The sequence below is a fragment of the Malania oleifera genome, chromosome 3 (genome assembly GCF_029873635.1).
Source record: "Malania oleifera isolate guangnan ecotype guangnan chromosome 3, ASM2987363v1, whole genome shotgun sequence".
In the NCBI taxonomy this organism is placed as follows: Eukaryota; Viridiplantae; Streptophyta; class Magnoliopsida; order Santalales; family Ximeniaceae; genus Malania; species Malania oleifera.
Window position 1 is genome coordinate 20,455,346 of NC_080419.1, and position 15,573 is coordinate 20,470,918.

General features: G+C 34.8%; 1 protein-coding gene across 14 annotated transcripts in view; it reads left to right on the top strand.

The window, feature by feature from the left end:
* The first annotated feature begins 504 nt into the window (after nt 1-504).
* Nucleotides 505-15,573, top strand: part of LOC131151944 (uncharacterized) — a 51,895-nt gene continuing 36,826 nt past the window's right edge. For 8 of the 14 annotated variants that reach the window (XM_058103452.1, XM_058103462.1, XM_058103458.1 and 5 more), the window contains exons 1-2: nt 3,106-4,656; nt 10,892-10,996. In XM_058103452.1, coding sequence (XP_057959435.1) covers nt 10,915-10,996 — 82 coding nt within the window. In that variant the 5' untranslated portion in view covers nt 3,106-4,656; nt 10,892-10,914. Of the gene's footprint in view, nt 824-911; nt 1,057-2,619; nt 2,858-2,968; nt 3,004-3,105; nt 4,657-10,891; nt 10,997-15,573 lie in introns of those variants that run through there. The other 6 variants (XM_058103454.1, XM_058103463.1, XM_058103456.1 and 3 more) reach the window with 5 other exon arrangements.

The window sequence follows — 15,573 nt, forward strand, 5'->3', positions numbered from 1 at the left end:
ATATCCTTCATACAAATATATAATAGTAATAATGATATATTATAAAAAAAATATTGTTGTGCAATAAAATATAATGTTATGGTAGTTTTTTATTATATTATTATTTTATATTAAATAATAAATTATGTTATAGTGTTATACTATATGAGAATTTTATTTACATTTCAAAAATTACATATTAAAATAAAATACTTATAAAATATAAGATAAAAAAAATTACACAAGTATAATCAAGTACATGATTTTCAAAATGATTTTATATTATAATATTTTTATATTAAAAATAATATATTAGACTACTGTACTTATAAATTTATAATTAAAAATAAATAAATATCATAATTACAACTCACAAGATAATTTATAAATTGAAAATATTTCTAAAAACATAATAGCTGAAGATAAAAAAATTAATTAAAAATCACCATCTTCATTAATTAATAGTAGAGACAAACAAGAAATAAATGTGGAGGTTAAAAACTGATCTCCTCTAACAACATAAATCAATTTGTTTATCATGGCGCGGTGGTGGCCATCCGCGACTGTGCAGCCACTAACCCACTGTTGAAACCGTCGCGTTGTTCGCTCGCCACATCTCTCCTCTCTTCTCCTCCTTCCCCCAGGAGAAGAGAGTTTTGAATTTTGGAGAGAGAGAGAGAAAAGGAGTCTCTCTCTCTTCCTCTAGGGTTTCGCCATTGTCGCGGTTCTTCGTTTCACGCTCAGCTGGAGTTCATATTCCACTTCTTTGATTTCTTCATTCTTTTTTCCGCCGTTCTTATCGTTTCTGACGGCGGTTTTGGAAGATTTTAGTCCATCAACAGGAGTAAGTTTTTTTTTTTTTTTTTTCCGCCTTGATTTGTTCAGTTTGAATTGTCTGTTTTTATTGATGTTTGAACTTTAATTTTTGATAGGGTTTAGGATATACAGTTAGTTGATTGTTCTACACTCTAGGATGGCTTCGTTAGCGTGCGTGTGCCTTCATTGATTTCGCGCAACGAAGAGGTCATTTCATCCATTCGATTGCATGGTCCTAAAAACGGCCCACAGATTTGTAATGTATTTGTGCTGCATTCGCTTTAAGTCTATATTTCAAATTTTTCTACAGTGTCCCCCTTTATTTATTATTTTGTAAGATCACCATTTTGTCCTCATTTAAGATGCATTAGCTTCTCCTACATGAAAAATAGATTTGGCATTGTCATTTATACTAAACTAGCTTTAAAAGCTAATATTTATCCATAATATTGTTTACTCCTGTTGAAATATGCATATTTTATGATGGGAAGTTTGGGGAAAATAAGGAAAATAACAAGCTGAAAATGCAGTGTAAAAGCTAGGGATATGATAGTTTTCATGCATGGGCAGCATGGTGGCATGGGAGATATATAAAGCAAGTTTTTGGGAAGAGAACGAAAGCAAAAACTAGAAGTGTCAATATAGAGTCATTAAGGAGTTACAGATTATAGATGTAAAAATGGATTAGTACTTGGTATAATTCTATACTCCTATGCACAAATTGCTGGGAAATTAAGGTTGTAACCAATCCAAAAAATATTTTGCACTCTGGTTTTACTTTTGCTAATCTCATGCATGGATTGCCCCTAGAATAAGAGAATCATCCAAGCAGAGGATACTAAATAAATCGTTGAGATGAAGTATCTTTTATCCTATTCAGGGGAGAGGTGGATTCAACATTTTCATGTAGAGACCTCTTTGATGTAGAAAGTGAAAAACCAGTTAGGTAAGTGAGGCAGGGGAGGACAACAGAAATTAGAAAGATGGAAAAGTAGGAGGAAGAAGCGGAAAAGAGAAAGAAGAACTGGTAAGAGAGAGAAGGAAAATGCAAAGGAGAAAAAATAGGAGAACAGATTAAAGTTTTTGATGAGCGAAAATAAAGTAACATTAAAACGCATCAAGGCTACAATTTGTCGTATTTATATCTTTGGTACTTCTTACATAAGTCAAGACCTTAAACAAGCCTAAACGACATTAAAGCTAATTAAGAATCATTTTTTTGTTTGGTTTTAACATAAAAAAAACTTTGTAACTTGTAATGAGCTGGGTTGCAACTCACTGCCCTTTTAATTGAACTCAAAGCAATGCTAAATGGAACTATAAATTTTTGGAAATCAGTGTACCACAATTGGAACTCTCCTAGAATAAGAAATATGGAGCAAAAGAGGCTTTCTAAGTTTTGAATAAGAGTCAACAACAAGTCTTCCTAATTTTCAAACGACTTATTAAATTCAAGTAAGAATAAGACAAGTCCTAGAGCCACATGACTAGTAATAGAGAACTATATTAATCTCTGAAAATATGAAAACACATCTGTGAGTTATAGTAATTCCTTATTTCAAAGAATACCTCAAATAAATCTAAAAATTTCTGTTTAGAAAGAGAGGTGGAGGTTCTTAGGAAGATGAAGATTGATGAATATAAGATGCATTCACACAAAAATATCTACTGTGGCTTAGGAGGTGCTTTTATGAGCCATAGCAACATACATGAGTGCATGTATGTATGCATATATGCAGGTATATATGTTTGAGTATAGGTAAATTGATTGGAGACAAATTTTATCTTATGACAAGCAAGAACAATTTTCTTTGTGGAATGCAGGAGAATATCGTGAGTGCAAAAATATGCTGTGGAAATACACAAACATACATGCACACCAAGATTTGACCACATTTGATTACAAAAAAAAAAGAAGAATTATGTGAATACCAACCTTTGGATCCACATAGATTTGTCAATTCTATTTTCTAGCTGTACAAATGCCCAGCTTCTAAGTGTATTCACACAGAGCAGTGACAACCAATTTCTCCTGAATACCTGCTCTTCACAGTCTTGATAGGTGAGAAGGAGCTTTGCCATTGTTGCAATTCTTTGTTTTGCGTCGACCAAAAGTTTGTATACCAGCTCTCTAATTTCTTCATTCGTTTTTTGCCATTCTTATTGTTTCTAGAGGCAGTTTTCTGAAGATACTAGTCCATGAACAAAGTAATTTTTTCCCAACTTGTTTTATTGATTTTGAATTGTTCTTTTTTATTAATGTTTAATTGGAGATATGATATATGGTGAGAGAATTTATAGGTGATTTGAAATTTGATTTTTTTTTTTTGAAATTACCAATAATCCTAATGTATTTTTAACGAGGCATAAGCATGATAAGTATTTCATAAAAAATGATGAATACCAAAATAAGGTTGACTTTCTATATTAGTATAGATTCTTAATTCTAAAACTGTCCTCAATTATTCAACAAAAAAAAAAAAAAACACAAAGAATTCTTGTGATTTTCTGATTTTATTTGTCTTATTTCAAAAATTAATTTATTTTTATTTGTTGTAGAAATTGCTGATATGATTAATTGTCATGCTTGGATTTCAAAGGGTATTCGCGAATAATGAGTGCATATATACAAGTCTATCCCAATTCCAACTATATTCTTGTATTCGTAGTAGTGAACCTTCATGATTAAAATGATACAAAAATTAAAGGAATTCGACTAATTTGAAATTTTTGTCTATAAGTAGGGTAATCCTCAATTATAAGGTTATGGATGCAGCCATATTGTATGTTAACCCTAGTAATTTTTTAAAAGAAAAAATTTATTATATTATTTAGAAGAAAAAAAAGTATTTTTTTCACCAATCAATTGTGACACATTTATGATATTTTTTTAAAAAATAGATTTTTTTTTTTGGGTTTAACTAGCTTTTTTTGTTTGATTTGTTTACTGAAAGAGTACCACTCATATATTTTAGTGTTAATTTTTTCTTTTGACTTTGAAAGTGAACTATTAATTTTTTAAAAAATAATTTCTCATATACAAATGACATGTATAGCAAACAAATTAGGTAAACAGATATGTCTTAACTACTAATATTTCAAAATGTTTTTTTTTTTTAATACCTAACATGCTTTGAACTAAAAACCTAATATAGTAAAAATTTAAATTTCAAGTATGTGTTACTTAGAAACCTTGTAAAGGTGATAACTATTAGTATTTTAAAATAAAATTTAGTCTTTGGATTACTATTTAAAATCATTTTACGAAGGCAATTGTTTTTATTGAATTCTGTCCCTCTTATTAAGAAATATGCCTTGAAAAAGTTTAAATATTTTTTAAAGTGCAATGGCAATTTAAATAAATGTGTAATTGTTTATATTTGATATTTATTAAGGTTTTTTTTTTAAAAAATTTAATAAAGTCATGCGACTATAAATGCAAGAAAGCTAAACTTAAATGAAATCAAAGAAATAACTTTTTCTCATATATTTATATATCCTTTAACAACACAAAATTTTAATTTCGCATCACCACCTGCGGTTGGCATCTGCGGCTTGCAAGCATTAAGCAGCTGGCAAATATGCATGCGTGGCCAAACCCACTTTCGAAGCTGTCTCATTGTTTGCTTGCCACCTCATTGTTTGCTTGCCACCTCTCCTCTCTTCTTGTCTGAGACAAGGAGATGAGAGTTTTAAATTTTGAAGTGATTGAAAGAGTCTCTCTCTCTCTCTCTCCCTCTAGGGTTTTGCATTGTTACAGTTCTTCGTTTCTGGCTCAGCTGGTGTTCATATTTCAATTTTCTGTTTCCTTCTTATTGCGTCTAACAGTGGATTCTGGAAGATATTACTCCATCAACTGAAGTAAGTATCTTTTTTCTCCTTGATTTGTTGATTTTGAACTGTTGGTTTTTATTGGTGTTTAAGCTTTAATTTTTGATAGTTGTTGAGATATGCTGTTAGTTTAATTGTTTCACAGTCTAGGATGACATCGATTGTTTGCTTGTCTTAATTGGTTTCACGCAATGAAGAGTTCATTTCATCCATTCAGTCACATGTTCCTGAAAATTGCCTGTAGATGAAATGTATATGTTGCATTCACCGCGAGTCAATATCTTCTTATTTCTGCATTGCCCCCGTCTATTTATGATTTTGTAGGGTTACCATTTTTTCATCATTAAAGTTGCATTTCCTTCTCCTGCATATGGTATGGAAATCATATGTCATTTAATCTTAACTAGTTTTAAAAGTAAGCAGTAATCTATGAAATTGTTTATATTACTGCACTAAGTTGTGAGTGTTGACATCTTTATGCTGAGAAATTAGGAGGAAATTTGGAAAAAAAGGTTATTGTATGACAAGGTGAAAAACTGAAAATGCAGTGTGAAGTCCAGGAATTAGGAAATTTTCAAGTAAGCTTACATGCATGGGAGATATAGGAAGCAAGTTTTGGGAGAGAGAGTGAAAGTCAAAGATGCGTATATAGAGTCATAGAGTATTATATGTGTAATAATGGATTGGTACTTGGTTTAAATTTTACAGGTCTTATGCATAGATTGCTGCTGGGGAATGATCAATACAGAGTTGTTAGGGTTTTACCAATTCAACAAAAAGAATTTGTTGGTTTACTCCTAATCTTTGGATAGATTGCTCCCTGAGTTTAGAGAATCAATCCAAGCAGTGGAAAGTAATTAAATCTTTTAGTGAGTCTTTTATCCTATTGATGAGAGGGGAGAATTCAAATTGTACAAGCAAAGAACTCTCTGGAATGGAAAGTGATAAACCAATTAAGAAATTGAGGCAGGAGAAGAAAATAGAAGAGAGAGAGAAGGAAAAAGAAGAAGGGAAGAAGAGAAAGGGATTAAGAGAAAGAAGAACTAGGAAAAGAGCAAAAGAAGAGGTGAAGGAGAAAAAGAGAAAAGATCAAATTTTTGACAAGAAAAAATAAAATAAAATTAAAAGGTACTAAGGGTACGATTGGCCTTGTAAGTTTATAGATTTTAGGTACGTCTTATGTAAGTCAAAGGCTCAAACAAGCCAAAAAACACCGAGCTGATTAGGGATCTTTTTTTTTTGGGGGGTTTTAAGTAGAAACTTTTGAATTGGTAAATAGTTGGTTCGCAACTCGCTGGGCTTTAAATGAACTCAGTTACACTAACACGCAGAGAAAATTTGGGAAATTAGAGTGCCACGATTGGAAATCTCTTGCAACAAAGAAATATGGAGTGAAGGAAAAAGTTTTGAATAAGATTCAAGCACCAAATTTCATTTAAGAATTACTTAAACTAAATAAGAATTAGACAAGTCCTTGAGCCAGGTGACTATAAAACCTAATAGAGAACTATATTAGTCTCCAAAATTACCAAAATACACCTGTGTGTTATTAGCTAATAGGTTGAGTGCACTGCTTGATAAGACCATCTCTAATGCTCGGAGTGCGTATGTCAGAGTTAGATAGATGATGGATGCCATTTTTGTAGCAAATGAGGTGGTAGAGGATGTTTGGAGGAGAAAGAAGAAGGGGATCATCTTTAAATTGGATTTTGAGAAAGCCTATGATAGAGTTAGCTTGAAATTCTTTGATAAAATATTTGTGAGGAAAGGGTTTGGTGAGTGATGGCGTCCATGGACATGCAGTTGCATGTCTAATGTGTTCTTTTTGGTGATAGTGAATGGTAAACCTAAATCCTGGTTTAGTGCCCCGAGGGTTATTAGATAAGGTGACCCACTCTCCCCTTTTTTTGTTTTGTTCTTGTGGCTGATGTTTTGAGTAGGATGGTGGATAGGGCAGTAGACAAGGGACTGGTGACAGCATTGGCTGTGGGGAGAGATGAGATAGTTTCTCACCTTTAATTTGCTGATGACACCTTTTTCTTTTTGGATGACCATTTTCTTTATTTTAGGAGTGTTTTGTGTCTCCATGTTTTTGAGAGGTTTCTGTGCTTAATACTAACATGGGGAAGAGTGCATGCCTGCTAAGAAAGCTAGGTGGTGGTCCCCTGCTGTTAGGGTGTGGCTTATTGGATTGGCCTTTGTCACATCTAGGGGTCCCTTTAGGAGGAAGCATCAGATCTGCGAATTTTTAAAATTGGGTAGTGGTAAAGGTGGCCAAGCATCCAGATGGCAGGGGGGGGGGGGGGGGCGCGCTCTTTTCCCTCTTGAGGTTAGAGTCACTCTTATTTGGGCTTGCTTGTCTAGTATCCTGCTGCATTACTTGTCTGTTTTTTAAGATTTCTTTTGGGGATTGCTAGCAAGATTGAGAAAATTATGAGAGTTTTGTTGTGTTCTGCGGTTGAGGGTTTTAGGGACCACTCAGTGAGCTGGGATGTTGTCTGTAGGTCAAAATAGGAGTGTGGGTTAGGCCTTGGAAATTTGGTATCTGAAAACATTGCTCTCTTGGTTAAATGCCTTTGGCGCTTTCCTATAGAGGATTCTTCCCTTTGGCACAGGGTTGTTAAAAGCAAGTTTAGGCTGAATGAGAACGGGTGGGCCAATTTGAGGTTTAGATGTTCTACGGAGAGCCCGAGGAGATCTATCTCTCAGATTTATCTGCTCTTCATTCCCCATACTAAATTTGTCGTGGAAAGGGGTTCTCATATTTGTTTCTAGAAAGATTCTTGGTTGGGGAATGTTTTGTCCACCTCTTTTCTTCGTCTCTTGTTGAGGGCAGAATAACATTATTTCTTATTTTGTTCTTGTTCCGAGTAGTCCTTCGGCTTCTTGGGATTTTCATTTTCGAAGATCCCGTAGTGACAGGGAAATGAATGAGCTTTTCCGCTGCTTGTTTTTGTTGAATATTTGGCATATCTCTTTGCAAGTGAATTCTTGATCTTGGTCCTTGGATGATTGGATCCTTCAGAGGTGTAATCATGGAAATCATTTTATGAGTTCTTGGCCCGTTCTAATTTTCTTTTGTTCTTTATAGTAAATCAAGGCTTTTATTTGATTGCCCGTGCTTAACAGAATCAATACCAATAACTTGTTGCAGAACGGGAGACCATTGAAGGCACTTTTTCCACATGTTTGTGTGCTTTGTCATAATAATCCAGAAACAGCATCTCATTCTTTTTCTGCATTGTGATTTTTCGTGGAGAATATGGAATAAGTTATTTGGTTTATTGGGAGAGAGTTGGGTTTGCCGAGGACTTTTTGGTTATTACATTTGTGGGATTTGGGAGGGGAAAGGACAGGGCTGCTTTATGGAAATATGATTTTTTGGAAGTGCTGTGGGGGTTATGGTTGGAACATAATGCACATTTTTTTTTGGGGAAGAAGTTGAATGTTTTGGTGGTTTAGAAAAGATTCATTACCTGGCGTCATTGTGATGTGTTGGTTATGGGCATTTCGAAGGAGTGAGCCTCTTGGATATTTGATGAGACTGACATACTCTGGTGGCTTGATTCTCGTGCTTTGGTTTTCCTGTTTGTTTTCTTTTTCTTTCTTTTGCTGATTTTTTTTAAGATATATCTTTTCTGGTTTGCCCCTTATTTCTATAGGGAGACTTTTTGTTCTCCTTTTCGTATATTCTAAATATATTAATGAAATTTCTTCTTTTGATATTTAAAAAAAGAAGAAGAGATGCAGGTTGCTAGGCAGATGAAGTTCATCAAATCATAAAAACATGCACACAAAATTATCTACTGTGACTTAGGACTTAGGAGGCCCTCTTACAGGCCATATCAACACACATGAGTGTACATGTTTGTATATATGCGTGTATATATGTTTGAGTATAGAGGTAAATTGATTGGATATATGTTTTCTTGTATGAATGGGTATCCAAATTTTTTTTTGTAGAATGTATATTTCAAAAAAAGTGGTGTTTGACTTGTACTGTAAGAAGTACTTATTGCAAAAAATGCTTTTCAAGAACCACTTTTTAAAGAACTTTTTAAGTGAATTTTGACAAGTAATGAAAGATAGCTTTTTGGCCATTTATATGTGGCACTGTTCATAGGTAGGGTCAGTTTTGTAAATAGAAAAAAAATTGATTGGCTATTCTGTAATTTAAAAAATTATATAAGAAGATAATCATATATTATTTTATAATGTATTATAACATATTAATTATCAATGAAACATAATTCAATTCTAGAATGAAGAAAAACCATCTTTTAATTTAAAATGATATTAAAATTAAAATTACTAATTTAATTAGTAATATTATTTTATCATATATTAATTTGATAATCATATGTTAGGAAAAAAAAAAACATTAAGAACAAGATTATTTTTAATTAAAATAAATATTATATTATTTTTACTTATTAAAAAAATTTAAATGTTAAAAATTTAATTAAAATATTATTTTTTTAAAATTTAAATTTATTAGAAAATAATCATATATTGTATTATTATGTATTATAGCATATTAATTATTAATAAAATATAATTCAATTTTAGAATGAATAAAAAGAACCATCCATAATTTTTAATTTAGTTATTAATGCTATTTATAACATAAATTAATGTGATAATCATATGTTATAAATACACATTAAAAACAAGATTATTGTTAATGTAAAAATAATATTATATTATTTTATTTAATAAAAAATATTTGAATTTTAATCATAAAAATTAATATAGTTGTCAATTATATTTTTAATTATAAAATATAAACATTTTTATTTAAAATATATCAAAAATAATAATAAATTATTTTACTATGTTTTATAACGTATTAGTTATTAATATGATATAATTCAGTTCTGAAACAAAGCAGAACTATCTATTATTTAATTAATAAAATATTATTTTTATCATAAATATTATGATAGTCATATGTTATGAGTATACATTAATAACAAGATTATTGTTAATTAAAAATAATAATCTAATATAATTTTATTTATTAGAGAAATTTAAATGTTAATTAAATTAATTATTAATGAAATTGTTAATTAGAAAATATTAATTTTTAATTAAAATATATTTAAAAATAATCATATAGCACCCTATAATAAAAGTAAGTATCCAAATACCACTTATTTTAAATACAACCAAGCACTGCTTCTAACTTTAAGCACTTCTCCAGTTTAACACTTATTTTCAACACTTATTAAATTTAACACTTTTTTCTGAAAAAAGCACTTCTGCTTAAGTGGTTCGAAATGATCCCTTTTAATGCCTTGCGATTCTATCTTGTGATCACTTGTAACTGAAAATTGGTGTTTTATTTATTTATACATATTTGAGATAATTGAATTCCTAGATGGCCTATCTAATGGTTGTCAGCCTGTTACAATTTGGTGGCCTTCTTTTAGGAGGCAACCCAGCTAGACTGCAGATACTTTGTTTGTTGAACTTGTGTGGTCATGTTCTTTATTTGCAAGTGTGCTGCACTTTTTGCTTGGATTAGTTTCTCAGAAAGGAATCAGTCCCTAAAGCCTTGGGTTGTACTAATTTAAGCTGTTGAAAGTTTACTCTCTCATGGCTGCTCTTTTTGATGAGTAATTATGCACGCATCCTAACCACACACTTTATACACACAGAAACACACACACACACATTATGAAAAAAAAAAGGGAAAAAAAACTTCCCATTAGGAGAATCGAACAGTCCTCTTTTATGGGTGCCAGGAGATGAGCCACTAGGCCACAAGCCATCTGCTGCTCTCCTGATGTTATGTTGGTAATGATTGTTCACTTATTTTTTATCCAAACTTGAAAGCGATTCTTCTTGTTTGCCACACGTGTGGATGAAGTTGTTGAAAGTTTGCTCTTACTGATGATATGTTGGTAACATCTTTCTCATTTTATGTTTTAACCAAAGTCCAAGGTGGAGTCTTCTTGCATTAAATACACACAGAGATGGATATATCTGTTTTTTGGTAGACTGAAGTTGTTTTATATATATATTCTTGGAATAGCTTAAAGAGGAGCAAGCGATTGTTGTGCCACTGTGGCGAATGTGTGCATAATGTGTTGCCTATGTGCTTTATGACTGACAATTTTATATGAATGCAAATTTCCCCCTATTTTTGTTTTCATCTATTATAGATGTTATAGACATGGATTTGAATTGGATTACTTGTAATTTTTAGTACACCATGCTTGATTGATATCTCATGGGAACTGATATTTTCTATTGGTCACAGTTGTACAGGTTATCTTAGTCCCAATGGTATGCTCAGTTGGAAGTAGGAGAATGGCAGCCATGGCTAGGATTTTGGCTACTGGAAGTTTTTCACAAACTGCAGTAGGTAAAGTGAGACCCTGTGATATGTGGCCTATATATGTCTTGAGCATTGGCGCGGATTATCAAAATTTTTGAAATGAGTCCTGTACTTGTTAGTTCCGCTGGCAAGGTGACTTTGTCAGGCTGAACCTGTAAAATTTAGTACCAAGGGGTCAGAAACTATCTAAAGGATAATAATTTTAGTTTGAGGGGAAAAAAAATGGAGAAGAAAGGGCAAGAGAGGTAGTGATCTGGTTTCTGAATTACCAAGTGAACAACATTACAACAGGCTTGGAAGGGTTTTATTTTTCTCTTCTCATATTTATGTTTTTGCATGTCTCTGGTTTTTTTTTCCTGATACATTTTATGCATGTATTTTCTCTAAAAGCATGACAGAGCATCCTAGTGTTTTGCTATGTTCTGTATGAAGACCTCTTTTCATGATGCAAATGTGCTTACTATAAAATTGATGAAATTGCTGATCCATTTAAGCATGTACTTTTGACTTCACAAAAAATGCCAAAATTCTATGTTATATATTTGCAATAAACTCTCCTTTTCCCCTCAGATTGAGAGATAGAATCTCCAATGTCAATTTACTTCTAAGAAAATTTCTTCTAGAGCAAGGTAAGGGAGATGGTGATTGCTCCTGTTAGCTGGGATTTTTCTCATTCCTGGTAGTTGGGTAAGGCTTTCCAGCTTGATCTTTCTTTCCTCTCTCATCTCTTTGTCCCCTCATTTCTTTCGGCTCTTTACTTTCCACTTTGTCTCTTTTTCATCTTTTCTATTCTGGATTTTGGTTCCATCTGTTGAGATCTTTGGAGTTTTGTGGGTGTTCATTCTACATTTAAGGTTGAAAAGAAGGTATTCAACGTGAATCGACTTGTCCTATAAGCCTTTTGCATATCTTGCAGGGAGGCACGAATCTTTCATTCTGTTGAAGAAAGATGAGTTCCTGTGGGTTTTGAGGAAGATGGGTGTCTTGTGCACCCAAAGTCGAGGCTTTGAGGTGGGTTGGAGGGGTCTTGTTCTCAGAGCAGAGGGAGGGTCAGTTAGTCCAAAATTATTGTTGAATGGGAGGGGCAGATTCTTGTGCTCAGAGAAGAAGGCTAACAAAGGAAGGAGGAGCCTGGATTTGCGTATCGTCGAGGGAGATCAACTTGTAGGTGGCAATCCTTTTCCTTTGTTCTGATGGGCTTGACGATGAGCAAGAATGAATCTGTTGGCGACCAGAACCCTAGATTAAGATGCTTCGAGTTTGGATCCATGAACATACAAAGGTCTGATGTGCATGGTGATAAGGTAAGCGTCTTTAGAGGCTCTTGTCTGGTGTCTCTTTCACCGGTGTGCTTAGAGATGCTCTAGCAACAGGTTGCTACTCTCTGAGAGGCATGACATCTGAAATCGCAGGATTGGGGGAGGATCTTTCCAAAAACATTTGTTGCCCTCACGATATGCTGGCAAAGGAATATCAAACTTACTCTGATGGGCCCATTGGTTTTTGGCAAATATAGGCCTTCAGTTCGTGGGCCTATTCTGAATGGGCTTGGAAATACTGCTTTCTGATTGGCTGGGAAGAAAAATCTCCTAACTTTACCGAAACTGGAGTCTCAAGCCCATCTAAATGAAAAGAGTTGGAAAGAACTGAAGTTGGAGTTCTGGGCCCATCTAGACAAAGTGAGTTGGACAGAGCTAGTGGTGAGGATGTGTGAAAGAGAGAGAGAGAGATAATTAGGAAAAAAGGAGAAGAAGAGAGGTAGAAGAGGAGTAGAGGAGAAGAAAAAGGACAGGATGCTGCCGGGCAACAGAGGATTAGGGACAGAACAAGGACAGAGTAGAAGGGAAGGAGGAGGAAGAAGGAGAAGGGGGGAGGGGAGGCTGAAACTGCAATCTGATTCCAATAGTTACTGTTCAAGTTACTGACAAACCAAGTATTGTACCCACCACTAACAAAAACACATACTTGCATAAACACCCTGAGAAAACAGGAAATCAGAGTGGTATTGGATCTACTTGCGATTCCCATCTAGGGGAGGGCAAGGATGTCCTCCTCTCGGCATCTCTGTCCTTCGAGTCTTCCAGCCTGGCAACACCATTCTTGATTCCCTTCCCCTACTTCCTTTTAATCCTCCCTCACCAGAAATATTTTCATCTTGCTGTTCCCTACACTGTAATGGAACCCTGTAATATCAACGACCATCGATTATCATCAAATTTCCTTCTTCGACCACCGGAAACTCTTTTTCTTCACAAATTGAACATCACACATCCTTAATACATATGTACTACTTTCGCCCATCTCTATTCATCATAACCCTATCTTCAAACTTCAGATAGGTTCTCCCTCTGTTTTTTGGAAATCTTCTTTCAGTCATCAATGTTGCTCAGTTGCAACCCTTGTCGTCTTGCTCAAAGCAGATATGGGATGATTCTCCTCAACTGTGGATTTCTCAGTTGAGTCTTGTTTCCAAGAAGGCCCATTGTGAGGGTTTGGGGGACCAGGCCTTTACGGTATCTAATCCCACTAGAGAGGTCCACCCTGGCCAAACTTCCCAGAATCTAGAAAAGGCTAATGGGGCATTCAGACACTTGTTAACAAAGTCCAAGTTCTCTCTTCAATTACACAAGATAAACTTAGAGCGGCTAAACATTCATTATGTGATGGAGGACCACCTATACCCCCTAGGCTGCCCATTCGGCACATGTAATTTAGGTGCAGCCTTAAGAAGGTTTAGGAAATATTTGTATGGAGGACCTCTTTGTACTTTTTTAGTGACTTCGTTTAGTATTTGTAATTATATGTTTAGTTGGGTCCTGTTGTAAATATGTGTTAGTTGTATTTAGTGGTTTTAAGTGCTGGACATGCTAGTGGATGTACAGTTATTGTTTGAATCAGATTGCAGTTTCCCTATCTCTCTCTCTCTCTCTCTCTCTCTTGCAGGTTCCTGCTGCTCTTCTTCTCTTTTTCTTCCTCTTCTTCCTTCTCTTATCTCTCTTCTAACTCTGTCTCTCACCTCTGTTCTTCTCTGTGTTCTGTCTCCCTACTGCTGCTGCTGCTGCTGCTGCTGCTGCTTCTCTTCTTCTAGTTCTTCTTATTCTTCTTCTAATTCTCTCAATTCCATCTCCATAGATGAATTTCCATATTTGTCCTACATCAAATTGGTATCGGAGCCTAATTCGATTCAGTCCCAGACTTCCCTGTTGCTGTCCTTCCATTAGATTTGTAATTCCGTTAAGAAGTTGCAGGGAAATCCCAGAAAACAGAAGCATTCATCAGCCTGCTACTTTTCCTGGAAATTACAGTTGTGCCTCTGGTTTTGAAACCCTAAATTCTAGGCAGCACTTCGCAGCACTTCCTTCACCATTGCAGACAGACACCACTGATACCCCTTCCCCTTCAATATCATCTCCATCGGACAAGGGAGTGGCCCATGCGGCACCAGAAGCTACCCCAGCCGGCAGCCCCTCTAAATCCCCAAGTTCCTGCATTTTTGTATTCACCTCAACCCTCACTGGAATCCCCACTCCCTGATCTACCACCAACTAGAACCCCATTGCTGGAGGTCCATTGCCGGCGGTTCATGCGCCCCTGATTTGCACACCCTCACGAAAAATTGCTTCCAGCTTTAAGAATTTGGATTTCATCCTGATTTTTTGAAGTTTTATCAGTGAATATCGAAATATCAAGCTTGCTTCGCATTTCTAAGATCATATACTGCCTATTCTTCGGTTGCCCAGGCAAATTTCGGAGTTTTGAAGCCTCGTCAGCATTCATATTGAGTTCCAACCACTGTTTGAAGGCTTTTTTGTTTTGTTTTTTTTTTTTCCCTTTGAGGATCTAAGAGTTGGGACTTGAGAAATTGCTGGACTTACATTGGAATTCGATGGTAAACTCAATTTGTACTCAAATTCTTTGACGAGGAGCTCTCTCATTTTCTTGACTATCGTTTGTATGGATACTTGGCTAGGGAAAATTTGTAGTTTCATAATTCCAAGTTTTTTAATACCCTTAAAAAAATTCTGCCCTTTGTTTTGTAAATTCCCCTAGTTGACTCATCATTGCACCGTTGTTCATACCCATACCTAGTCAATCCCATGTTGCCATGTCATGTTAGACCATATCCATTCATATGCATTATGTTTTTTAGCTTCATGTTTGTGCATTGTAGTAATTTTAGGATTTATATCATTCATAGGCAAGTTTAGTCTTCCTTAGCATCATTGCAGCATATTGCATTAATCATGGTCACCAACAAAATCATTGACCCCAATTCCATTGAACTTGCACCAAATGACACCCAATCCTTTTCTATTTGATTAGGCACTCTCTAGGAGCCTGTGGACGAAAAGTTTGAGCACCTCACACAACAATTTGACCAAGTCTTGAAGATGTTAGGTAAATGCGCTGTTGTAGAAGAGATAGAGCCATTAGTTAGGCGCCCTTAGGACTCCCCATAGTCAGTAGGGTAAGCTCAGGGTATCCTTCCTACTCTAGGGGTTCCTCTAGCACCAACAAATATGGGTCAGGCTCCAAAACAGATTGGTAGGCCAGTTCAGCCCCTCCAGCCTCAGGTCAATCTAGAGTCTAGGTTTGAGGAAGGT